At 44.5% G+C, this 27202-nt stretch overlaps 1 protein-coding gene across 4 annotated transcripts in view; it reads right to left on the bottom strand.

The window, feature by feature from the left end:
• LOC135897949 (PHD finger protein 12) overlaps nt 1-27202 on the bottom strand; it is a 172957-nt gene that overhangs the window by 61037 nt on the left and 84718 nt on the right. For all 4 annotated transcript variants that reach the window (XM_065426662.2, XM_065426661.1, XM_065426660.2 and 1 more), the window contains 2 exons: nt 10941-11023; nt 9319-9474 (listed from right to left, as the gene is read on the bottom strand). In XM_065426662.2, the coding sequence (XP_065282734.1) occupies nt 9319-9474; nt 10941-11023 (239 nt within the window). The remainder of the gene's footprint in view (nt 1-9318; nt 9475-10940; nt 11024-27202) is intronic.

The following is a 27202-nucleotide window of genomic DNA, read 5'->3' as shown; positions in this document are numbered from 1 at the left end:
GCCAACCGCGAATCGTGGAAATAGCTGAAGGTGGCTTTCCTTAGACTGCAGGATATCACCACCTTGAAAGACGACTCCTGGGGAGCCTCCTCAGATGGGATGTAGCGCAGAACTCCATCGACGTCAAGCAGATACGTATCCAATGTTACCACAACAGTACCAGCTGCGTCGCACTTGGTGCCAACACCAATACCAGCTGACCGTGCGAGCCCGACGGCTTTCCCGCCCGTCAATGATATGTCGACAAAATGGATCGCTCTGCTGTGCCTTTAGTAGCTCTTGCCTGCTGAGGATGATACCAAAGGAGGTAATGGGGTCCACCAGGTAAACGTCCTCTTCTGAGTCTGGCAATCTGGAAATTGCTTTGCCATTGGGGGTGGCGTCATTTGAGCCACTGGAGACACAGGCTCTGATCTCTACTGAGTGCCTAAGGTTCGCGCCTTTCGAGTCATTAGAGACTGAGGCTCTGGTCTCTACTTGGTGCAGATGCTCATGGGAGTGATGGACCAAAGGGTCAGATGTCAAAACGGAGGTGTGCGACAGGGCATCAGCAACCACGTTCGAACTCCCTTTCTGGTAGTGCACAACAAAGTTATACCACTGCAGTGTAAGCGTCCAGCACACGAGGCGGCCCATGGACTGGCACAAGCACTTACAACAGGTCAGTGCCATGTAGTACGTCTCCACCACAAATGTCACTCCATCGACGTAGCAGCTGAACTTGCAGAGAGCAAAAACTATAGCAAGACATTCTCTTTCAGTCACGCTGTAGTTGCACTCAGTGGCGTTATGTGACCGGCTGGCAAAGGCGACTGGTTGGAGAATGCCGTCATACTCCTGAAGCAGCACAGCCCCAAGACCCAGGTCGCTCACGTCAGCTTGGACAATGAACTCCCTGTTGAGGTCGGGCAGCTTCGGTTCAGCTATGGCCACTAGAGCTCAGGATAGTGCATAAAAGGCACCTCCATGCTCAGGACCCCAGTTCCATTGTGCCAACTTTTTCAACAGAGTGGTTAAGGATGCTTGTAGAGCCGAAGCACGGTTGGAGCAAGCATGAAAAGCTTACGCATTTTCTTCCTTGCTACACAGCTCTTCGGTGTAGTCGTGGTTGGCCTACAGAATTGCACCTCGTGCCTGATGAACGTGGCTGCTTCCTCGGCAATTTTCCTGTCGACAACAGAGACTGCGAAGCGGCACCGATGACCTCTGTCATCCTGCCGGGGTCAACGGAATGCGAGCACATCACATGGGCTATGCATCCTCTGACAGACTTTCATCACTGCGGAGCTGTCACATCATCGACGTCACCAGGCATAAAACGCAGCACTGAGCAATCCCTCGTCAGTGGGCATGGAGGCACGACTGGAACAAGCATAAAAAGCTTACGCATTTTCTTCTTTGCTACGCCGCTGTTTGGTGCAGTTGTGGTTGGCCTGCAGAACTGCGCCCTGTGCTTGATGAACGTGGTTACTTTCTCAGCAATTTTCCTGCCGACAACAGAGACGATTGGAACAAGCATGAAAGGCTTACGCATTTTCTTCTTTGCTACGCAAGTTAGTTATTTTTCTAAGTCACTATATCGCTGCTTCAAATCCAATTATCCTTTTTTAGTCGTGCTTCCATGCCCTGACATTCTGGTTGACCAATTTGTTTCTTTGCTTTTGCTTCATTGCGACAACACTGAGAGTTACCCTGGTCCTAACAAGCAGCCTTCTGATGCACTTGCAGTATTGAAAACAGCTCGTGATCTTACTTAACTAACATTCCATTAGAATGTAATCAATGCAACAATTATGTCTGCAACAGTATTTGAATTAAAGAACAACAACAGGCTGTTTCACAGACAATATTCAATATAAAAGCAAGATTGCAAAAAGTTGAGAATCAAACTACTGCACTGGAGCAGCAGCAATGGTAGACAAAGGAACTACATGAAACTATATAACGCGTAGAAAAATACACTTGCACACTAACAACCCGGCTTGACGATGCGGAAGATTGGTCCCATCATAATAATTTGTTTTCATGGACTCTCGGATGTTGCCAGTGAAATGTCATCAGTCAGAAGAAAAAGTGCTTGAGGTAATAAATGATAAACTACAGCTTAATATTTCTTCAGACAGTGTTGCCCGCACACATAGAATAGGTCAGTTTCAGACGGTGAAAACATGTCCACTAATCGATAAGTTTTAAACGTACAAAACTAAAGAACTGGTGCGCTAAAAGAAGGTTCTATTGAAGGAAACAAACATATCTATGACTGAAGACTATTGTACAGTGACACAAAACATAAGAAAAATCCTAAATGAATATGGAAAAAGGAAGAAGTTGCCATTTAAACTAAGGTACAAGAAACTGCTCGCTGATGGCAAATGGTATGAATACAGTGAAACAGAAGGCATTCTACGTGAAATTCAAACCTCCGACAGTTCTCTGAATGCTGCTCGAGCATTGCGGTCCAGTCGCATTCTTTCAGCAAAACCACAGGAAAGTGAGGGGAGGCTGCTCTAAGTCATCTGGGTACCCTGTTTTCTTTGCTAACACACGTAGTTTATTTTTTAAACAAGATGAGTTATCTGTTATTATTAATAACCGTTTTGCTGACATCATCGCACTGACGGAAACATGGCTGAGCAACGAAATAAATTCTGAGCTGTTTCATTGTTTTACCAGTTATGCTATTTTTTGCAGTGATTGTAGCAATATAACTGGCGGTGGTGTTTTATTTGCTGTCAAGAAGTGCACCGAGTGCATCAGTGCACCTACTATTTATGAATTAGAAATTAATTGGTGTTGCCTGACATTAAGCTTTAAAAGGATAATCATTCGTGTCTGCTATAGGACACCCGTAAGTGCTAAAGGGCCGTTTATAGTCCAACGTAACGCCTGCGCGCGTTACGTTGGGCACTCACGATAATGGGCACTCCGAAGGTAAGCGGCAAAGGTTGGATGGGCTTGACGAATTGTCCGCTCCACCTTCTCGGCGTCAGATGCGAAAGGGTCAGCAAGAAGCTCCTGCATAGCCCTGACATACTCGAGCAAAGATTTGTCGGGGTGTTGGGTGCGAAGCTCTAGCTTGCGACGCATGAGGCGCTCATAGTCGGGAGGGAGGAATTCGCTGCGGAAGAGCGTCCTAAACTCCTCCATCGAACGAGCTTGGTGGCCGACAAGCCGGTACCACCATGCCACATGGGCTGTTAGCGAGACGGGCAACACAGTGCCTAGCATCGCGCTGTTGTCCAGCCGCATTGCCTGACAGCGGTGCAGTGCCTTGAGGTACCCTGTAGCACTCGCGTAGTCCGAATAACCGCCGTGCTCCAGGAGAGGTAGCCGTAGGCCACTTGGCATGCCTGGCTGAGGGGACTGGAGATCTCCCTTTAGGGCACCAGGCTGTGAGCGTGCCGCTCCCACCAGAACTTGGAGAAGCTGTGTGGCTGCGGTATGCAGCAGCATTTGCTCCGGGCCAGGCACAGCGGTCGGAGATGGGCCAACCTGTGCCTGTTCTTCCAAATGCATGGCCTACCCTGAGTAGCCAGTAAATGGCATAGTGGAGAGCTGGGTTGTCGTTTCGACAGGTGCGTGAGGCTTCACACGACTGACAAACAGATCGATGATGGAGCGGGGTGGCTCATGTGCACAGCAAAAGGCACTCAGCTGTGCATGAGGCAAGCAGTATAGTTGGAAAGCGCAGCGACATTGTCGGCTGAGCAGGGTGGCTCGCGTTTGACTTTGCCTACCAGCTGCATTTGGGACAAGCAGAGGCCATCGAACGGTTTTGCACCAACGGCGAGGCAGGGAGGTATGCTGTGACACCCCGGACATCAGGGCACGTCCCGGTGATGCTTGCGTGGTAACTCGAACCCGAGAGGGAGAAGCACGGCTTGCGTGAAAAATTAGCTCCGGTGCACTAGTTGTGTCTACCATGTTGCCATTACGGCAGCAGTTCCTGGAGATCGAGCTAAGCACGACATGCGAGCTGGGGGACGAGGAACGGGAAGGCACCTAAATCCCCACAACTCATCTGCAAAAACAATATGTCTTTACGATAAGGGGAACTACGATGCAATAGCGGAATATCTCATTACCTTTTTCTTCGAGTACGAATCCATGTTTCACATTTGCCAAGGTTGAAGACTGGGCGTGGTGGTATAGCATATTGTAGGTTGGATTGTGCAACATTTTGACAAGACACACACAAGAGAAGCACGCACCACAGAGCGCTCTGTGGTGTGTGTTTCTCTTCTGTGTGTCTCGTCAAAATGTTGCGCAATCCAACCTCTAATTCACATTTGCACTATTTATGTGAATTTGGTTGTTATTAAAAAATAAATTAAATCTGCTCACTAACATGTTTATCCCAAGGGCCCTCTGTGGTGTGTGTTTCTCTTCTGTGTGTCTCGTCAAAATGTTGCGCAATCCAACCTCTAATTCACATTTGCACTATTTATGTGAAATTGGTTGTTATTAAAAAATAAATTAAATCTGCTCACTAACATGTTTATCTCAAGGGTAACCTTTTATACTGATCACAATAAGCCGTGGTTTACTTCACACCTAAAACGCCTAGAAAACAAAAGAAAGAAATGGTTGTTCAGCTCAGTTCAACGCAGCTGCACTGAGACCAGTTGGGAAAAATACCTCGAAGCTGAAAAATTATACTTACTTACGATACAGAATCCCAAGCACTCATTTTATCGCATTGACTTGCCAAAGCTAATAACCAGCAGTCCCAGACAATTTTGGCAAGTGTTAAACCCCAGACACACTCATGATATTACACTTACTACAGTAGAACCTCATTCATACATTTTGGAAAAAAACAGCGAGAAAAACGTACTAACCAGGAGAACGTACGATGCGAACTAAAGAAATTGAATTGACAGAATCAACTATTGTTGACATCTACGTAATGCGAAGCATCGCGCGAAGCGTTGTGGCACGAGACGATGATGTGCGTTGAGGAGGTGGTGCTCCGGCGGCCCGAGACGCGTTTTGTTTTCCTATTGCATGGTGTTTTAAGAGGGTGACGGGAAACTGAAATGAAATATAGCTGGTAGATAACTCCGGATGCCTTTGAAGCAAAATGTTATGGCTACATCGCACTGCCTGCAGCAGGAAACAGTGGCGCGTTTGGATTATCGCCAACTAAATGCATGCAGTACGCTACCAATGGTACTACTCACTATGCGCTGTAATACAGATAGGTAAAGATCCTTATCGCAAAAGGATTGGCGGCGATAGCTGTGAATGCGGCATGCGACGACCACGGATAAGATTTGTTGGTACCGGAATGGGAAAATGAGTGGGTGCCAGCGTTTTCACCTGAGACGGGTGGGCGAGTATTGCGGTGGAGCTGCTGTGGCGAGCAGCTATATACTGTACTCAATCGTGCACGCCTCGTGCATTTTCTTGTTTACATGGGATCTAGTGGCCGGAAAACATATCATGCGATTGCAGTTTGGCGACATACTGAACGTTGGTGCCGAAAATCGTGTTTTCTGGGAACATATGAATGAGCTAACTCTATTGGGTGATTCTGTGATTTCTCGATTGCGAACGTTGGCACCGGAAAAATGTACGCAACGGGAACGTATCAACGAAGTTCTACTGTAATAACTCACTCAAACCAGTCACTGACCATGAGTGTGGGGAAATATTTCACAATGGATTCGGATCTGTCTTTACTAAAGAACTTGACAAACCTTCACAGCAACGGCTTACCATAGAAGCATTAATGCCAGCTATCACCTTTTTCAAAGGCATTGCATCAATAATTCATACCATGAAACTTTCTTCATCAGCTGGTTATGGACTCGATTAATACAAAACTTCTGAAAAATGTTACATCAATTTGTGCCGCATATTTATCTTTGATCCTTTCACAGTCACTCTCCTCGGGAATCATTCCAGATGACTGGAAAATGGGGAAAGTCGTTCCAGTGTTTAAATCAAGTAACACAGACTCACCTCTGAATTACCGACCCATTTCATTAACTAGTGTACCCTGCAAAATCATGGAACATGTCACCTAGTCTCACATTATAAGTTTCTTGGACTCATGCCATTTCTTCAATCCTTCACGACATGGGTTTCGCAGAGGCCTCTCCTGCAAAACCCAATTAGCGCTCTTCCTTCACTACCTGCACACTAATCTTGACCGTAACATGCGGACTGATGTCATCTTTCTAGATTGTGCAAAAGCTTTTGATAAAGTTCCTCACTGCTGTCACATTCTTCAATAGATTGAACAGTTTCTAATAGTTCTCAGTCAGACTCTGTTAATGGTCACCTGCTTAACACTCCCCCCGTCACATCAGGCATTCCACAGGGATCTGCACTCGCTCCTGTTCTATTCCTAAAATATATTAACGAATAACACGAGCATGTTTCCTGCAATATTCCAATGTTTCCCGATGAGTGCGTCATTTACTACACCCTCAGTAACTTTCATGATCAACTTAATCTTCAGGCAAATCTTAACAACGTGCATAATTGATGTAACAACTGGCTAATGTTGCTCAATCCTGCTAAATGCAAACTCGTGTCCTTCTCTCATTGCCACAGTCCACATTGTTTCCTATATTCTATCGTTAACACCCAAATTGAATCAGTACCTTCTTATAAATATCTAGGAATAACCTTGTCTTACGATTTATTGTGGCATACCCATATTGGTAACATCGGTAACGATTTCAGTAACGGTTAAAACACTCGTTTTTTTCAAGTGCCATCTCCATGTTGCCCCCCACCACATGTAAAATTACTCACGTATAAATAGACCAAAACTAGAATATGTATCTGCCATATAGAGCCTGCACCAAGCATATTTAATGAATGCATTAGAATCAGTCCAAAATTGCGCCACTAGATTCATTCACTCTTTCTACTCACCAAAGTCAGCATTTCATCTCTGAAAGCCAAATCCAGACTGCTGCCTCTTTTTTTTTTTTTTGTCAACGCATTGCAAGTCTCGCCCCTTATCATAAATCCTTTCATTCTTCTCTCAATCAGCCACCTTATACAACAGCTGCAGCACGCTTATCTCACCGCACCAGTCATTCACTTCAGGCTACCCTCCATCATCGCGCACTGCTAGTTTTACTGCCTCATTCTTTTTTCGAGCAGCTATACACTGAAACGGCCTGCCCGGGAAATCATTACCATTGCTTCATCATCTGCTTTTCAAGACTACATTAGTGATCATAATGCTATTTTTGGTCCCCGTGAAGATCATATGAATGAGATTCCACTGTAGTCATCAGTGGAAACCATACGGGAATGACAGAACTGTTGGAATGCTTCTTGCCTATTTGTGCCTTTATTCATCTAGCATAGCGCCTGACGTCATACTGGGTGTTTGCCATAAGAACTGTGTAGTCGCCGTCCATGATTGCATTGATAGCGACCGCAGTTTCCTTCACAGTGACAAACAGTAGTTTCGTTTAGACTTGGTGCACGTGTTGGAACGTGCCTTTAGAACTGCGTTATCGTCATCCATGATCGCAGTGATGACAACCATGGTTTCCGTGGTTTAGTTCACAACAGCTGCAACTAGCAGTACTTTCATTTTGACTCAATACATGCGTTGGCTACGTGCATTCAGAACTGCATAGACACCATTTGTGATCGCATAAATAGATAGTAGTGAAAATATGATGATGATGATGACGATGATGATGAAATGGCAACCATAGTTTCGTCCGCAGCAGTTGTGGCGAGCAGCAGTGAAATGTGTGCTCAATGTCACACACATAGCGGAAGCTGTCCAGGATGAAGAGCGATTCTATGTGTCATCGATGAAGAGTGATTCTAGGTCAGTCATTCACTTTAGGGCGTATGTTCGATTTAAGAAATTAAAGTCATGTAGTAGAGGAATATAGACAGGGCCACGTGGAAAAACATGGATGAAGAAGGGATGCATAACGAAGTTTACGTGCATCTTTTTTGGCCATGTTCTGTCATACTTCTATAATTGAGGAATAAACCAACTAACCTAAATCAAAGTTTTATTGCAGTAGATTATAATGATGTTTGCTTAGCATAAATCTTAAGTGCCACTTTCGTGTCGTAGCTTATACGTCAGAGTATTTTCGAGACATCCACCTCCAAACTCTGTTAAAGGGGCCCAGAACACTTTTCTAACCAATCACAAAATGGCCTCATTATTGAAGGATGTTGCCTTGCGAATTTCCTGCTGCAAAGTTTTTCCAAATCCTTCAAGTATACGTGGAGTGAGAGGTTGCTATCGCACTGTTGGGCAGCTTTCCCTATCGTCTCTGCTAGCACACTGTAAGCTAGACAGTGGGTTATGGCAAGGGGGCAAGGCCTTGCCCAAAAGTTCACTGATCACTTCCTTCTCTTTCCTTTGTTGTTACAAAGCTCGGGTGCACACAGTGCTTGCTCAGTGCACCAAGTGCTCTTCCCAACCACAGCACCAGTTTGCTTTTTTTCTTTGTGTGAAGGCGGCCTTGACTTTGCATGCACATTGATGAGATGACAGTCGAGATGACTCCGCATACCTATGCCAATGCATCACCGCTGTCATCAAACTGAGTGGATGACGACACACATTGGTGAGTGCTATCCTGGCTGTCTTAGAACGAGTACAAAGCAAGGTTGCCAAAGTCACGGAAACCTTCCCTGCGCTTACTATTCCATGGAGGAAGGGAAAATGCTGCAAGCAGTGAAGGAGAAAGTGCAACTTTGAGCAGATGACTGTTGCTAGAGATTAGAAGTGCAAATATCAAATGCTTTTTCGGTCTTTTCGAGATTGCAGACATATAAATTTTTCGTTTATTTAACTCAAAGATAACAAAGAATGGTATTACTGAGAATGTTCTCGCAATCACGACATCTGCTAATTGCCGTTGGGCCTGCTTGCTACCTAGCTGCTGACATTATGAAGAAGAAAGCGACCTCTTACTGTCATACTGAGATTGGTAAATTCCTTGCTCAATGCAGTGGAATAATATTTGGCTTGCATGTTGACAGGAGCCTTGTCTACAGATTAGCAACATTTTATTACTATCTTCAAAAAGTGTTTCAGGGCCCCTTTAGGTAATGCGTAGGTGTTACATACAAGATAGTACCAAACTGCTAAACGCACACTTTTGGGAAACTGTTGGCTCGAATGCCCATGTATATTGTAGCACACTTTAAGGCCTTGTATCTCGAAAGTGGATTTCTGCAAAGCAAACATGACTTGACTACTACTTGGCTTGCAATTGTGCCCCAATTGTGCCCCTTTCTATAAATGCACACCTCAATAGGCGAAATGTGGTCACACAACCTGTTGCAACGAAAATATGTAACACAAACCGTGTGCCGAGGGGCGGCCAGTGCAGCAGCAGCAGCAGCAGCAGGCTGAGCAGTGGCCAGCAGCCGCCGCTTGTCTGAGAAGTCACACGAGTACAGCACGTTGTCCACAGTGGTGCCGTGCTCGCTGTAGTTGAGCAGCTCATAGTGCTTGCCAATCTGCACACATACCATCAATCTATGCTGACAAAAAATGCCTTGCTTCTGAAAGTCGTGATTGTTGTTGATACAACAAAAGAAATATGGCAAATCAGTTCTGCAGAAATCCGCAAGGTATATGAAAGGAATGTACAGGTGGATGAAAAACTTTTTTCTTTCAACGAAAGAAATAATGCTGCTTTGTGGCAGGTTCCGGTCTCGCCTCATTTTGGGCCTTTTCTCCAATTGGTGCCCCAGCATAGGGGTTCCATTAGGCCACATGCATATTTCTCCCGTGCCAGCTTGAATTAGGCCACACATGCAGCAATGGAATGCCCAAATAAATTTTTGCGTGCGTCACATAGCACTGATAAGTTTCTGCTGTGCCAGGCACCAGCACGAAGACCAGCCAGCTTGCGTTTCTTTTTCGGTAAGGCTGTTTCCTCGCCAGAGTACAATATAAATGCCATTGCCGTCACCATCCTCATTGCCTTGCTTCTGCTGTCACACACACAATCGCTCTGTCTCATGCACGAACATGTTGGTCTGTCTGATGATGCTTTGCAAAAGCAATGCTGGATAGCCAGATACTGGCAAGATGCTTCGCATGACATTGATTCCCACAATGTGTGGCATCTGCATAATATTTTTCATTTAATAGTGTCAGCTTCTGAAAAGTTAGGTTTGGCTGATCACTCATGTCTAACTTCGTGTTCATATAGGAGGTTGTGGCCAAGTACTGCACCAGGGTGGCCAATCCTGCTCTGGTGAGGTAGTGCGTTACAGGTTCTGCTCTCTGGGATCAGGTCACACTCCAGGCCTGTTTGTGCAATTTTATCAACACGCGGATTTTTTTTTTTTTTTAATCCGGTGGAAAATTGCCAGCACCGGGATTCAAACCACTAACCTCTTGCACGCGAGACGGATGTTCTACCTCTACGCCACCGCTGCAACTTCATGTCACTAGCTGTTAGTCTGTTATCTGCTACTGATGTATAAGCCATAAATGCCATAAATTCAAGCATTTTTAGTACCGTATTTACTCATGCATTGAACACATTTGCATAATTATTGCACCCTCAACTTTGGTCCTTCGCAGTACCGCAAATGAACAGGCATGCTGTAGTTTCCCAGTTAATTTGCCCTGGCTGATGGTTGCATTAAACTACGGTCATATTAAAAGCTTCTGTAGTTAATTTTTTGTTTGTACACTAAAGGAGTTGAGGCTTCATGATGCAATCGCAAAATGAAAAGCTACCTAATAAAGAAAGAAAATAACGCAAGACACAAGATTTACTTTGGATGAAATTGTCTAGACCGCGCACTCTATGCAAAATGCTCATATATACAACATTCACATTCATCTGTACAACACATTTCTGAATTTTTCATATGCAAAAAGTACTAATTATGCATCATTACACCTTAGTTCCCTTTTAATGGCAGCTCTAAAGACGAGCCAGGCGAGCACACCACTTGTGACTCACCTCATCAAAGAAGATGCAGGCATGCTTTGCAGAGACAAAGTCGCAGTGGCCAAAGTCTCTGAGGCACAGATCCATGTCAGCACCTGCATTCCACCTCTCATTAGCATTAACGCAGTTGGCACACTGACTGCCAAAGGCATACTGACACAGAAATATTATAAATTATTGGTTTAGTTCTCTCAATTCTTATTTTCCCAAAATTTAGCTAACCTTGTTCGGTTTTTATTACGGCACGAAAATTTGTTTTCTGGTGAATATATTTTTCTAGATAACCTTTCAATGACCTTTTGGGTGAAAAATTTTTCACTTCAAGCTAACCATTTTTTGGAGAATATCTGGTTCACTTATTGACACAGATATGTTGTATGACTGCACACGCTGCCACTCAATACCGTAGTTGCATCCTTTTTGTGCCTCATGACGGTACACAGGCCCCTTTTGGTCGATCTGATGATGGTTTACAATATAGGCAACTACACCACAGGCTATCAACTAACTTTCTACTTACTATAACTAGTTGATGACTTACTTTTTTTCTACATTGTGTCTACACAAGCTACACAACTAATTAAAGTGTGCCGTGGTTGGGAGAAGAAGAGGACGACAAAGAGTGAGCGTGCGGAAATGAATCTCGTGCTAGGTGAAAGACAACAACATCGAAGAGCGTCAAGCATGAGAATGCACAGTGCAAGAAGATAAAATAAAAAGAAAGTGATCCAATCGGAAGAAACCATGGAGCGCCCAGGGGCCAATTGCTGGTGAACACGGGGCTCCGGGCGTCACCAATCCGGAAGAAACAAATGGGCCAGAGAGGCAGAAAAAGCTAGGCATGCCCGCAGAAGAAGGGGGCAGTTTCAGGAAGTGACGCAGGGTGAAAGTCGGCCACCAGACCCGAGCGACCGGGACTTCTCCCAACCGGGGCCTCTTGCCCGAGGACTGCCAATTCTTGTACACATAGGCAGAGCGTGAGCAGTCGGGCTACGAGTTTGGGCCCACCTGCTGAGCCAGAACATCGCCTCCACCTGCAAGTGCCGCCAAGCCATCTGCGTCCTCTCTCCAAGCCAGAGCTGCTTTGGTCGTCGGTTAACCCCAATGACATTTTGGCGAGACGAACGCTGCTTCTTTCAGCACTTTGCCGCCGACGAGCTACGTCGAACTGTAGCGCACGCTTGTGGTTTGCCCTGACTTTTTCAGGGTGTGTTTAATTCATATGTTTCTATATATATATATATATATATATATATATATATATATATATATATATATATATATATATATATATTATTCTATATTCTATACATATATATTCTTTATATTAAAAGTGTTGTGCGCATTTTGGAACGAATGGCTTGGTCTTTAATTGGGTTCTCGGAGGCTCTGCCACCGGGAGCCATTTGAAACAATAAAGAAAGAAAAGAGCCTGCATCACACCCTACTATAACAGTAACCGAACACCATTCCCCGTAGTTTAATACGACATTAAACTGTCTTAATAACAAAATCAAGCGACAATTTTAGTATGCAAAAGTAGTGGACACATCATGCACTTGGGAGACGTTCTGCAAACTAAAAAAACTTTCTCAGGCTCGCTCACTGCTGAAGCTCAACAATTAATTTTCATTTCAATTTTACTTGATATGATGCCCGAAGCAATGACGGAAGTCCACCGAATCCAATTCTTTAAACACTGTATTGCTAGCGTAATCTTCCCATCTGCCTTGGGGGCTCCTATCTAAATACATGACAAAGGAGAAGGGCAACCATTACACTGATTTTGATGAGGTTTGTTGCATTTGAAAGAACAAGTGAAATTATAGTGACCTAGCAAGTAGATGTTTTATTAAGGGCGTTAATTCTTTTGCAATTGCTGAAAATTGTGACACTGAAAAAAGATATGGGTATCAAGCTTCATACTCTTTAACTCGGCAACGAAAAAATGTTATCAGAATTCTGTAAACTGCTCCTGATGGTACATCTAATATGGGCAAAATTGATGTATACACCGCTCTCAAAAATACTACTAATTTGTGATGAGCATGTGACAGGGACGGGATGGAACCTGGTCAACAAAACGACCACGACAGATTTAGTATACGGCACACTCAAGTTTTATTATGTTTGTGAACAAGGCTCCTGTAAAGAAACCGAAACTTTAACCTTGATAAATCTTTTGTTGTCGGTGTCTCATTTTATTTCACCACACTAAATTGCGAACAGAAAATTCGCCCTCATAGATCCTGTTTCCCATAAGCCTGCAAATCTATATCAATGTCTGCTAAAGATTCACTGCAAACTTTTTGGGCAGTGGGATGCACAATAAAAGCCGAATCTGAAAATAAATTATTAAACATAACAATACTGAGCGTGAAAAAAAATTTTTTTTCATTTAATCAATGCACTTTTAGAGAAATAATTTTGTATTTTAATTAGTTATTTGACCTTCTGGCATCACGTCCAGGAAAGGAGCAAAATCACTATTTTAGGATTATAATTTCGCTTTGATTATCAAGTTGCCATGTGTTTATTGATTTGAAATAATATTAAACATTGCTGGTGACAAACAAGCTTGTCCACATTTTTTGATAGCACAGTCTTGTTTCTTTGCTTGTTCACAGTCATTCTATCTGCAGAAAGCTGATATATGCAAAAGACGCTGAGGTGGTCTGGGAAGCGTCTTCACAAGGAGTCCCTTGCTTTGCCAGCAAGTCATTAGTGCAACTTCGGTATTTCTGCGAATTCATGTTGACTGTTGCTCATAATGCCTCTGTAATGCAGGTCAGTTAGTCTAGCATTGTCAAAAATAAAATAGTGCAATACACAGGAGAGGGAGAGAGTTCATGTTGTTTCGTCTTGCTCTGTCCAGTTTATTTTTCTATTTTATCCTGGACAATGTTTGTGTTATAATAGTAGCCAGAAAAGACTACTCCTGTAAGTTGGAGTTTAGACTTAATTTCTTATTTGACTTAGTGCGCAATAAACACAAGAAAGGAAGACCAGACAGGACGAGCGCTACTTCAAACTAAAGTTTATTCTCGGAAAAGCATTGCTACTTACCAGTCGACACAGATCAAAAGCAATGTACATCATTCTGCAAGTGCGCTCCAAACCCCCCAAAAACGTTTACGAAAGTTGTAAAGTTGTTACCAGCTCTGACTCAGGCTTTTATCACGTGGCCATAGATGGTGTTGGGTTTTGTACCGAAGCAGGATTTGTCAAGATATGGTATTTCACTTGTGTGAAGGTTAATTGAGGGCTGGCTGACACACGTGGAAGCATTTTTTTTAATGTAGAAAGCCTGTACAACCTGCCTGGTTGTCTTATCCCGGTGCCAAAAATGAACTGGTGTGCCTTGCCAAACGGGTTCACATTGTACGGCCCCGTTTGAGGGGAAGATGTGGTGCAATCCCTTGCTTAGGCCTGTCTGCCCGATGTATTTACATCCACACGAAGAAGGAACGTGGTGCACAACACTACAGGCACAAGGAACAAACATTATGCCTTGTGTTGTGAACTTGTTTGGCATCCCCTTCCTGCGCATACGCTTTGATAAATAGGCATATTTTTTCGAGAATCAACTTTAGTTCGAAGTAGCGCTCGTCGTATCTAGTTTGCCTTTCTTGTGTCCCCGTCTTTTTTTCGCTCTAAGTCAAATATGAATTCTTACAAACTCGCCCAAATTTCCATTCTTGTAGACCTATTTTAATAATATGCAACCTAAAAATGTTATACAACTTCGTGTTTGACAAGTCGTCCACACATTTTTCTTCTTTCTACTCTCTGCGATCGCAGTCATGCAACCTAAATAGCTATACACAGTGTAGGTATGCTATTTGTGAACAATAATCATTGCCATACTGTACAGCTAACTTCTTAAGGTGGTTTACATAAAAAAATATATTCAGGTGTGCAGAAGCATCTTTGTATGGCCCGCTAAGCAAATTTTTTTGCATATTTCAACTGATTAATCCACTCAAAAAGTTCATCTCAGCTAAGCCACAAATAAACAACTTGATGGTTATTAAAGTGCATCGTCAAGCCCTAAAAAGTAAGCCTTTCATCACATCTTTGAAATGGGATTAAAAAGCTACCTGAGGTAAGTGGTCACAAATTATTTATTTGGCAGCTACCTATGTAAATACAGTCAAACCCGCTTATAATGATACAGGTTTTAACAATATATCGGTTATAACAATGAAAAGCTGCTGCACCATCAATTTTTGTACGTTTTCTATGGAGAAATAACCCGCTTACTACTATGTCCCCATGATGCATTCTCGGTTATTACGATGAAGTCTGGCTGCTCAGTGTCTGTGCCAAAAGCTAATGGAATGCGAAATCCTTGAAAAGAAATAAAGAAAAAGTGAAATACGAGCTGCTGCACGACTGCCCGCCACCCTAACTGCCACCGCGCACTTCTCTCCATGAGAGCTACACACCAGCCTCACGTGCATCTCTGCCATCACCCTGCCACCCCTTCGAACACGAATGGACCACCCCAACTGTGTTGCTACCAGGTTGCTTGCTGGGCCTTCGTTCTGTGCGATTATGCCAATGAATTAAGTCGCTGATGCTTGTCCTTGTTCGTGGCGTCCAAGTCGTTCCTGGCCACGTAGTTTATCAGCCTCACTCGACTCGCCGCTGAAACAGAACAGGGCGGATCCGCCTTCTGATCGTCGGCAATGCACGATGTTGCCAGTGAAAAGGAAGCGCACTGCTATAGATTTGGAAACAAAGTGCTTCTAACCGATGAGGTGATCATCGTGAATGTGCTTGCGTCGGATAGCGACACTGATAGCATGCTTGCATCGGATAGCACTGATGCGGTAGGGCAGGCTGCCTCAATATTGTCCCTGCGGGAGGTCCCATAAAAGATTCAGTTCCTCAGGGGCGTGTTTTCGTGAGGGGCCTTCCACTTCACTACGTGGAGCACCTGGATGCCTGGGAGAAGGATGTCGGCAAGCTTCGCGTAAAGCAAGCAAGGCTGACAAACATGCAGTTTCCTCGTGCAAGCCAGTGGGAAGCACGTGGCGAGATTGAATATTGAATACATCTTTACTTCCAACAGACTGGGGGAGACAGGGAAGAAAAACTGCAAATGCAGCTTGAAAATACACCCTGCCCCCTATGATCACAAGACATGGGCAGCGTGGAGCTGCCACGTGTTTTTGACAATACAAAAATACAGTTTTGCAAGAATACATGAGAAGCACCAAGTGAAAAGTGAGTAGTTGCACGTAGAGAAGCTAAACAACGTTTCACACATCACAGAAAAAATATGTATACATACACACACATATACATATAATATAAATGTAAACAAGAAGCTGTACACTCAACTAATCTGTGCTCCTGAAATAGCTGACCGTATAAAAATGAGTATTAGTCCTGCTGATTAAGTCGAGAAAATTCTGATGGGGTAAGGGCACATATATAAATTCCAGATTTGTCGTAAGCACTTAAAAGCCTTGGTAAGTTGTTTTTTGAGCAGTTGTGAGCTGTAATTAGCTCTAAAACGGTACACTGTCCAGGGTTCTGTGTTTCTCATAAAACGTGAGGGGACACATTCTTCTAAACATAATAATTTAACAAGGGATAGATCGCTTTTCCCATTCATGTGCTAAAGCTTCTGCAAAAGCCAACGCCTATAAATTTCATGCACTGTGATAATTTTAAACCTGTCAAATAAATGCTCGGTGTGTGTATCGTATGGAACAGTTGCATGGACGCGTACTATCCTTTTCTGTAATAAAAATAATTTGTTTAAATTCGTATCAGTTGTAGTGCCCCATATAAGGTGACAATAATTGATATGAGAGGCGAATAAGGCATTATATAATATTACTTTAACTGATGTAGGAAAAAGGTATCAGTTTCGGCTTATTATACCTGTTATCTGACTCAGTTTTTGTGCTACAAAGTTTACATGGTCATTCCATAGCAGCGATGACGAAAAATGCACGCCTAGGATTTTGATGCTTTTTACAACTTCAATCTGAGCATTATTATAGGCTATGCCATGTAGTAAAGGGGAGGTGCTTCCTTTGGGACGAAAAATTATAGCTTTAGTTTTGGTTGGATTGACACATAAGCAGTTTTGCTTACACCAAGTACTAAGTTCCAGGAGCACTTCATTTGATATTGTGATAAGCTCGGTGTAAGAATATGATGTTAGAAATATGCTGGTGTCGTCTGCGTAAATTAAAAATTTTACATTGAAATAAATATTTACGATATCGTTCCCATAGAGATTAAAAAGCAAAGGACCCAGAACGCTGCCTTGAGGTACTCCAGAAAGTATAAATCTTTCTTGGGACCTGAAGTTATTTATCTGTACATATTGGCATCTATTTTAGAGATACGACTTAAGAAATTCAAGAGGAAGTCCTCTAACTCCATAATGATTGAGCTTACGAAAAAGAATATTGTGGCTAATATAATCGAACGCTTTACTGAAATCTACAAATAAACTGAGAGTGAGGAGCTTGTTTTTGAAATTTGTAAGGATATATTCTTTATGATGCAGTAGAGCTAACTCTGTGGACTTGTCTTTTTGAAACCCATACTGAGATTTGCTAATTAAGTTATGCTTATTACAGAATGAGTTTAATTGTACAAATATTATTTTCTCTAAAGCTTTGGAATGAAAATGAAAACGTTGGAATGAGCTTTGGAATGAAAGATGCTTGTGGCAATCTCGTCCCCGCATTTGTTCTGGATTTCTCAAGCTGCTGCCATGGCAACCTTCCCACATTTTTTAAAAGACGCCTTTTGGGGCCACCAAGGCGATGCCTCGGCGGTTCGCAGTTATAGCAATGTCATTCTTGAACGCCGACAGCCGCGGCTTGTTAACAACACGTGATGGCAACGTGCAGGAAACAGAGTTAAACAGTTAAACGAGTCAAGACAATCAGCAGCTAGATGGAGGAAGGGAGGAGAACTGTCCTCCCTGCCATTACAGCTTTCTAGGAACAGCTATGCCATCCCCCATCTTGATTTCTTTTTTTGATGCAACCCGGTTATAACAATTATCAGTTATAACAACGGAATTTTAGTGGCACTTGAATATTGTTATAAGTGAGTTCGAATGTAATAACCACATGGTATATTTGTGACACAGAAGACATTGAGCATCAAGACCTTCTAGAGCGCACAGGAACTTCACAATATTTAAAGATAACAGTGGATGAATCGAAATAGCACACATGGCAGTGACAACGTGCCATAGCACTGAAATAAGGCACGAAGCACAATATACATGAGGTGGGAACGAAAATTTAACTAGGGGTGTTCAAATAGGAAAATTTCCATATTGAACAGAATACGAAATATTCACTGAATCATGAAATCAATATGGAATATTTGCTGATTTCTAAATCAGCATGAAGTATGAAGTTTCCACAGAATCTGTTTCATGAAAAAGAACTCTGGCCAATATAATATGACACGCGTGTAATACCATTCACAATTATACATTCCGACAACTGAGCATCTTGTGAATGATAAACAACTGCTGTCAAGTGTCTGAAGCATCATGGCAATGACAGTAATGAAACTAGAGAACATGTTATCAGGTGGAAAACTGCTGAAGTAGCAAAAAGGGATTACTAGTAGTTATGCAATATGCTGTTGCAATTATCATATTTCCCACTGCAATTCACAATTAACCTATCAATTGTTATTTCTTCTGAAATTTTTTAACGCAACTAGCTGGTGATCAATTTTATTATGGAACATGTAGGCACCAAAAGATGTGAACTATGACTGTGCTTATCATCAGAAACAATCCCTGCGGCACATCTAGGCATTTTAAACGGTGGCAAGTCTATTTGCAAAGGACCAAATATTATGTAGAAACTGTCGAAGATGATTGTCAAGTTAAGCAAATAGCTTTCTGATTCTACATAATTATCTGTTAAAGTCCATGAATCACTAAAATTTATTGAATGTACAGAAAACCTTGAAAATGCGAAACTTTGAAAGTCGCAAGTTTTGGAGATGCACTGAAGGGAGAGGCAGTAGAAGTGTTCACACCTCTTTGTTTACGCTCTTCATCACGCCAATGTTGTGACAGTGAGTGCTTACAGTCATCGAGTGAGATCTGTTCCTATTTGCTTATTTAATCCAGAGGCGAATGCTTATTGCAATTCATACAACTGATAAAATTACGAATGTCATTTCTTGTAGTTGTGTAATAACTTGCTATCGCTATCAATAATTCACCTTTTTATTTGTTTATTCATTCATGTCACCCCTAAAGGCCCTTACAAGGAGGGTACTACTTGGGGAGGGGGGGATACAATCATTAATAACGCTGTACATCTTAGAAAAAGCAACAATAATACACAAAGCAATAATAAAAAACAACAATAAAAACATCAAGCATAATACAAAAGGAAAGGATAAGGAAATATTATTGCACCTTTCCATTAGAGTGAAACTCCAACTTTCTTTTATTATTATTATGTGTCTTTGTTTAGGTGAAGTGCAAGCATGCCACAACCGACGACAGCATGTACACCCCTTGACAGCACGTGCACCTGGGAAAGTTTGGCAATGAACGCGGCCCACAATATTGTGCTCGGCGGTGGCGATAGTGCTCTGAACTTGTCGTGCATTTGTCACTGCCGCCTACTCTCAACACGCATTTCTGTTGCGCGAAAGCCCATGACCTCAGTGGAAGTCCGTTCACCACTTATCGCTCACCACCAGAATGGCCAAAAGAGCCAAACAAAGCTTTTCACTTTAAAAACAAGGCACACACAAGCAGTGACATGCGCAGCCAGAACTTTTTTTTTTTTGCCATACTAAGGCTAGGCTCAGCAAGGAGGCAATGACAAACGAAGAAAGGAGCTTTATACTATACAGCTATTCAAGTGCTGTAGTTTTGCGGGTGAAATGTTGGCGAAATTTCACACCTAGGTGAAGTGGGACCAGCTGATCGGAGTGTCGAACGCTCCTGATACAATAGTGCTCCTGATTTAATGGCCCTGGCTCGAATGAAGTGGCCTAATCCTTAACTGCAGTGAAGCCAGCTCCCAGGAAGAAACACAATAGTGCAAGATTCTGTGGAGGAGCCCTGCTCTCAGGAGAAAGCTCTGAAGAGAAAAACACCGGCAGTTCAGGAAAAAGCTACCACTGGCTGCGGGCCATACTTTGAAGGCCCCGGCTGTAGCAGACGCAGCTTACAGAACTGTGATATCTCTATTTGGTGGAGAATTACAGATATGTAAAGTTCATGCCTCAAACTATTTTAACTCTTTAATTTCAGGCCCTAAATTAAAAAGCTGCAGCATCGACCAAAAGGTGAAGCACCGATTGCAATAGCAAATTAGTGGACAGCTAGCCATACGAAGTAAGGATAGCAGTTTTATCATCCATATAAACTTGCAAGCATAGGCATACTAACTAAATTAACAAAAATGGTGTCGCAGATGCACAAGCAAATATGAATACATCTCACTCAATGACCGTGGAAACTAGCTGTCAAAACGCTGCAGTGAGGAAACACGGCAGCAGCAGCGAGCGAATTGACCTTCTTGCAGCCGGTCGCTTCAACGCAAGTGAAGTTGCGAAAACACAGCTCAGCGCAGACTCTGTACCCATTGCAGATGACTTTCAAGATACAGCGGCCCAACCCGGCACGCACGGCCTCTCAGAGTAGAACACGCCGCCCTGCCCTGCCCCCAAAGCCTTGTGCGGATGTGCTGAGTGGTCCCCAGATTTTTTCTGCAGCATACAAAGGCCTCATCTAACTGCAAATGCTTGCTGCGGTATGTTTTTGTCATTAGGCAACCAGCTCAAGCCTCATATAGCAAGGCGCTCATCTTCGTGTTATTGTACAAATTTTCCCCCAAATTTTTCTCATTCTTGTGAATCTCCATGGTGTTTCTCGTTTTCATTCTTTGCACCTAATTCGCTGTCTCTGTTTCTCTCAGTTTCTTTCTAATTCCTCCTGGTTGCCGATTTACAGTTTCAATTACCCTGTACTTGGTTGCCAACTTTCTTGACCTCTTCCTCCATTCTGTGTCCATGCTGTTCAAGTACAGATACTTGTGCACTTTAGCCGCCTATTTCTTTTGATCCATGTTCCTGAGTCTTTCTTCAAAACTAATTTTGCTCTGCGCTTCTCAGACTTCAGATGATGCCCAACCTATGTCCCCTTGCACTGCCTAATTTGTGGTTTTGTTATGGACTCCCAAAGCCAACTGGCCCACTAATCTTTGGTTGACTTCCAACCCCAACAATATATCCGATTTTTGCCATGGAATAGCATTTGTGAACGTTAGTGCTGGCACCACAACTCCTTTCCAGATCCCACTCACCACTTCGTATTTATTGTGGCCCTAAATTGCCCTATGTGTCATTATTGCTGCATTCTGTTTCCCTTTTATTTTCAGGTTATCTCGGTTCTTTACTTCATTCATGTATACCCCGAGGTATTTATATTGCTTGACTATGGGTATGACTTGCTGTTGAATCGATACCATGTAGCTGCTCGTCTTTTCATTAAAGATCATGATTCCCAATTTCTCCATGCTAAACTTGAGGCTTAGATTTGTCATTGCATTGCCACACATATTGACCCGTGTCTGTATAAAGCTAGTTCATTGTCCGCTAGTAGCACTATGTTTCTACATACATCAGTGCGGGGCCCTTCTGTTGCACTATTTGTCCATTATGCGTGTATGATAAATCAAATCCTAATTTACTGTTTTCCAGTTGTCTTTCTATGCCTCAACATAAACCATGAACAACAGTGAAGATAGAGGGCATCCTTGCTTCATTCCTTGGCGAATTTCCACCACTGCATCACAGTTTCGACCTCCCTATACAATTTTACTCGGGTGTCCCAACATATTTCCCTCAGTAGCTCCATGAAACCGTTATCTATGCCTTCATGCTTGAGAATATCCAATAACAATCCCTGTCTAGTTGTCATAGGCTTCCTTAATATCTAGAAATGCTATCCGCAATTGTCTATTCTGAGCTACTGCTGTCTCTATAGTACACTGAGTTAGAATAAAGATATCTTCTGAGCATCTGCCTGGTCTGAGCCCACTTTGCAGTTCTCCCAATACATCATTTGTCCCGACTGTTTTAATTTTATGGCTTCCATTATCATTCTAATAGTACCGATGTTACTGTAACTGGTCTGTACGAGCTTGTCCTATCCTTATCCCCTTTTGCTTTGTAGATGAGGTTCATCTTGCTTTCACACTATCCAAGTGAAATTTTCTTCGTTTTAATCACTTGTTCGATGCTATTAGTCAGCAGTGCCTTGACTTTGGACCGAGGTTCTTGATTAGCTGTATTGCGATTTCATCGGGTCCTGGGCGGTGTTATTAGGGCCATTTTCTTCTTTTTTCCTGTAAAAGCTTTTTGCGGTAAACATGGTCTCTCAGGCTTCTCTGTTGATGCTGGATCTGTATAGATCTGAACTAGGCTTTCTTTTGTGCTGAAGTTAGCCCTAACTGTGTCTGTGATGTACCGCAGTGCGTCATCCTTTGTAGCTGTCTGCAAATTTTTAGTTGGAGCTCTGAGTTTTCTAACATGGTTCCAGAATATTTTTGGTCTGCCTCTGCCTATTTTACAAATGCTATGTACCCAAAGTTCACTTGTGTATTTAATTTTATCTTGCACGAGCTCACTCACTACCCCTTTCTTTTCTCAGTATTTGTTCCACCTAAGGAGCACTCCTTCTTCGTGTAATCTCAACTTTTTGGCTTCTCGATGATCCCTAGATGCGTGCTTATGCTATTCTACAGCTTGATCTATTTCCTTGTTCCACCACTTACATGGTTTCCTCTTCTTAATCCAACAGTTTTTTTTTTTTCCTCGTCTGTCTTATCTCCTTCTGCATAACGTCTACCAGTTCCTTATATTCCCAGACTGTTGTAAAAAATGCCTCCATTTTCTATCTTTCATATTTAGAAATTCTTATGCTATTGGTTTGTGTTTTGCATTAGTCTCTCTCCTAAATTTTAAGGTTAAACATTTAATCGTTGTTGGGCCTAGTCATTCATAGAATGTTTCTGAGACTAACACGTAATCGATACATGACTGCCTATTACTGCACTGCCACATTCCCTGTCCATGATACTTATCCTCTCTGTTAACTACTATAAGGTGCAGCTCACGTTCAGTTTATTTGACCAGGGCCCCTCAATTTTTCAAAAGTAGCGCCATTCTTAGATCTTTCCGACACCCCGCTCACCCTGGCGCGTCCTCCTCCACACCTCCTGTCTCCCCAGCCTCCTCCGCTTCTCCATTGGCCCATCTGTGTCACGTGGAAGCAGGCGCCGCGCTTTTTTATATTGCCGCGAATCTATGCAGTGCTTGCTCACTCTTCAAGTCTGCCGCCATGCGACGCAAGGCGGCAGACTTGAAGAGTGAGCAAGCACTGCATAGATTCGCGGCATTACTCCCCCTGTGCCCTGAGCATCCTGAAAGAAGAAGTGACCCCGTTCAAGTGTTATCGTGACCGTGGGTGCCATGAAAGCCATTAACTCTGAAGGCATCATCGAGGGGAACAGGCAGTTGCTTCTCGACCGAGGAATCGGTATCGCAAGAGGCATCGCACATTTCCGCAACGGCCAGACCGAAGCACTGCTGACTAACTTCAGCGAAGAATACCGGCACATTAACAAAGGAACGGCGATTGCTTTCTTCGACGAAATATCCGACGTACGGGATTCCTTCGCCCTCTCCAACCCATCCGCAGAAGGTTCGTCTGACCATGAGAACTCGCCCACTTTCGACATCAACCCAGCCCTGCCCCAAAACAGACAAGACCAGATCCGCAATCTGCTTCAAAGTTACAGCCAATGTTTTTCGTCATCGCCAAAGGTCCGACAAACGCCAATTGCCAAGCATCGCATTATAACCGACCAGCACGCCCGACAAGCCATCCGGAACCAAGTGGAAGAAATGCTTCGCGATGACGTCATCCAGCCATCAAACAGCCCATGGGCTGCACCGGTTGTTCTAGTGAGAAAGAAAGACGGCGCACTTCGATTCTGCGTTGATTACCGCCGCTTAAACAACATAACAAAGAAGGACGTCTACCCCCTCCCCCGCATCGACGACACACTGGACCAACTTTGCAACGCCAAGTGTTTCTCATCGATGGACCTGAAGACCGGCTACTGGCAGGTTGAGGTCGACGAAAGAGATCGCGAGAAGACAGCATTCATCACTCCTGATGGGCTCTTTGAGTTCAAGGTGATGCCATTTGGTCTCTGTTCCGCACCAGCGACGTTTCAGCGGGTGATGGATACAGTGCTCGCAGGCCTAAAGTGGCAAATTTGTCTGGTATATTTAGATGACGTCGTTGTCTTCGCCTCGAACTTTCAAGAACACCTCAAGAGACTTCGGACAGTGCTCAATGCCATCAAGTCGTCTGGCCTAACCTTGAAAACCGAGAAGTGCCACTTTGCTTATGCAGAGCTGCTGTTTCTAGGCCACATCATTAGCAGGGAGGGAGTACGCCCAGACCCGCAGAAAACAGCCGCTATTGAACAGTTCCCTCCGCCGGCCGATAAGAAAGCTGTGCGCAGATTCCTCGGACTGTGCGCATATTACCGACGATTTGTGAAAAACTTTTCGCGCATCGCCGAGCCCCTGACCCAACTAACGAAGGCAAACGTGCCATTTAAATGGGAAGCGCCGCAAGCAGAAGCCTTAAAAGAACTCCAGCGCCGTTTACAGTCTTCACCGATCCTCGTACATTTTGATGAAAACGCTGATACTGAGCTGCATACCGACGCAAGCAGTGTGGGCCTAGGCGCCATCCTCGTCCAAAAAGCGATGGGCTGCAGAACGTCATCGCATACGCTAGCCGCTCCCTTTCCAAGGCCGAGGCTAACTATTCCACGACTGAGAGGGAGTGCCTTGCCATCATCTGGGCTACGTCGAAATTCCGCCCCTACCTGTACGGACGACCGTTCAAGGTGGTCAGCGGTCAGCGATGTGCTGGCTTGCCAATTTGAAGGACCCCTCTGGCCACCTCGCTCGATGGAGTCTTCGCCTCCAGGAGTTTGACGTCACCATGGTTTGCAAGTCCGGACTCAAACACTCTGACGCCGATTGCCTCTCATGAGCCCCTGTAGATGCGCCGCCACCGAACGACGATGAGGACGCCTTCCTGGGACCCATCAGCTCCAGCTCTTTAGCCCAGCAGCAACGCTCGGACCCTGACCTAAAATGCCTTATAGAGTTCTTGGAAGGCAACGTTTCTTCGCCCCCTGCCTCATTCAAGCGAGGACTTTCTTCCTTCTGTGTACAGAATGATGTCCTCATGAAGAAGAACTTCGCAGCGAACAAAACAGCCTACCTCCTTGTTGTACCTGCTTGTCTCCGCGAAGAAGTTCTACAGGCTTCCCACGACGAGCCGACAGCGGGACATCTCGGGTTTACTCGCACTCTCCGCCGCATTAAAGAAAAGTATTACTGGCCCCGCCTTTCTGCCGATGTCGCACATTATGTTAAAACCTGCCGAGATTGTCAGCGACGAAAGACACCTCCCACCCGACCAGCAGGATTCCTGAACCCCATTGAACCCCCCGCAAGACCCTTTCAGCAGATCGGTATGGACTTGCTTGGCCCTTTTCCAAAGTCAACGTCTGGAAATAAATGGATCATCGTAGCCACCGACTACCTGACTCGCTACGCCGAGGCAAAAGCCCTGCCGAACGGAACAGCAGCAGAAGTCGCCAAATTTTTCGTGGAATGCATTCTTCTGCGACACGGCACCCCCGATGTACTCATCACGGACAGAGGAACAGCATTCACGGTGGAACTAACGCAAGCCATCCTGCGTCACAGCCAAACCACCCACCGGAGGACAACTGCATACCATCCGCAGACCAACGGACTAACCGAGCGCCTGAACAAAACCATTGCCGATATGCTCGCCATGTATGTCGATGCCGAACACAAGACCTGGGACGTCATCCTGCCATTCGTCGTCTTCGCCTACAACACCGCAGTGCAGGAGACCACCCAGATGATGCCATTTAGGCTCGTCCACGGAAGGGAGGCCACGACCACGCTAGACACCATGCTGCCCAATGTTACAGAAGAAGAGAACGTCGATGTCGCCGCCTACCTTCAACGCGCAGAAGAAGCTCGAAGGCTTGCCCGATTACGAATCAAAGACCAGCAACGAACCGACACCAGACGCTACAACCTACGAAGACGCCACGCGGAATACAAGCCAGGAGACCAAGTCTGGGTTCGGACGCCCATTCGGCGCCGTGGATTGAGTGAAAAGCTATTGAGCCGCTATTTCGGCCCATACAAGGTTCTTCGTCGGCTAGGTGAACTGGATTATGAAGTCATCCCTGACGCCATGACTGCATCCCACCGACGCCGCGTACGACCTGAAGTTGTTCATGTCGTCCGCCTGAAGCCCTATTATACGCGCTAAAGGACGCTGCATTTTTACACTCTGTGTTTATTTTCGCACGGTTCGTTTTATTTGTTGCTAGTGGCATTATTTCTATTTATGCATCGGGTCGATGCCTCTTTCAGGGGGTAGTAATGCCGCGAATCTATGCAGTGCTTGCTCACTCTTCAAGTCTGCCGCCATGCGACGCAAGGCGCGCCCAGTTGAGACGCACCACGCAACGCAAGACGCGCTGCCGCCATGAGACGCAAGACGCGACCAGTTGAGACGCGCCAAGACGCGCTTTAAATTGAGCGCAGACGACAGCGGCGGGCATTCTGTTCGACGACCGCCGAGCACGCTGGTCGCCTCGCCGTCGCCGGGTAGTTCAGGGCATTGTGGGCGCAAGTCAGCCCAATAAACAGTCTTCTTTCGACAAACCTTTGTCCGTCCTCATCGTCCCTGCTACCGCCGTCACCACTACGTGACAATATTTTTTCTTTCCAGCGCGGAGCAGGCGCCGCGCTTTTGTATATTTTTTTCTTTCCAGCGCGCGCCAACCTCCATTGTTGGGCCTGTGCGACGAAAGTACGGCAGGCGGACTGACGGAGTGCGTTAGCGTAATAGAATGTGCAATGCTGCTGCGCCTTCGGTTGCCGCAACAGACACAGCGAGGGCAAAAAGCTTTTTGCTTTGCCATCCGGCGGGCACAACGCAAAAAGAAGTGTGGAGTCGCAGGATCGGACGGGCTGACTTCGAAGAAGTGGCAAAGAACGCACGGCTTAGTGAAGTAAGGGCCACGGCTACTCACAACCTCTTATTTTGAGCCTAGTTCACGCCTTCCGCTTCGAAAAAGTGTGTTCATGCTCTGCGTGGT

Source organism: Dermacentor albipictus, chromosome 2 (genome assembly GCF_038994185.2).
Source record: "Dermacentor albipictus isolate Rhodes 1998 colony chromosome 2, USDA_Dalb.pri_finalv2, whole genome shotgun sequence".
NCBI classification, from domain to species: Eukaryota; Metazoa; Arthropoda; class Arachnida; order Ixodida; family Ixodidae; genus Dermacentor; species Dermacentor albipictus.
This window is presented reverse-complemented; position numbering and strand designations above follow the sequence as displayed.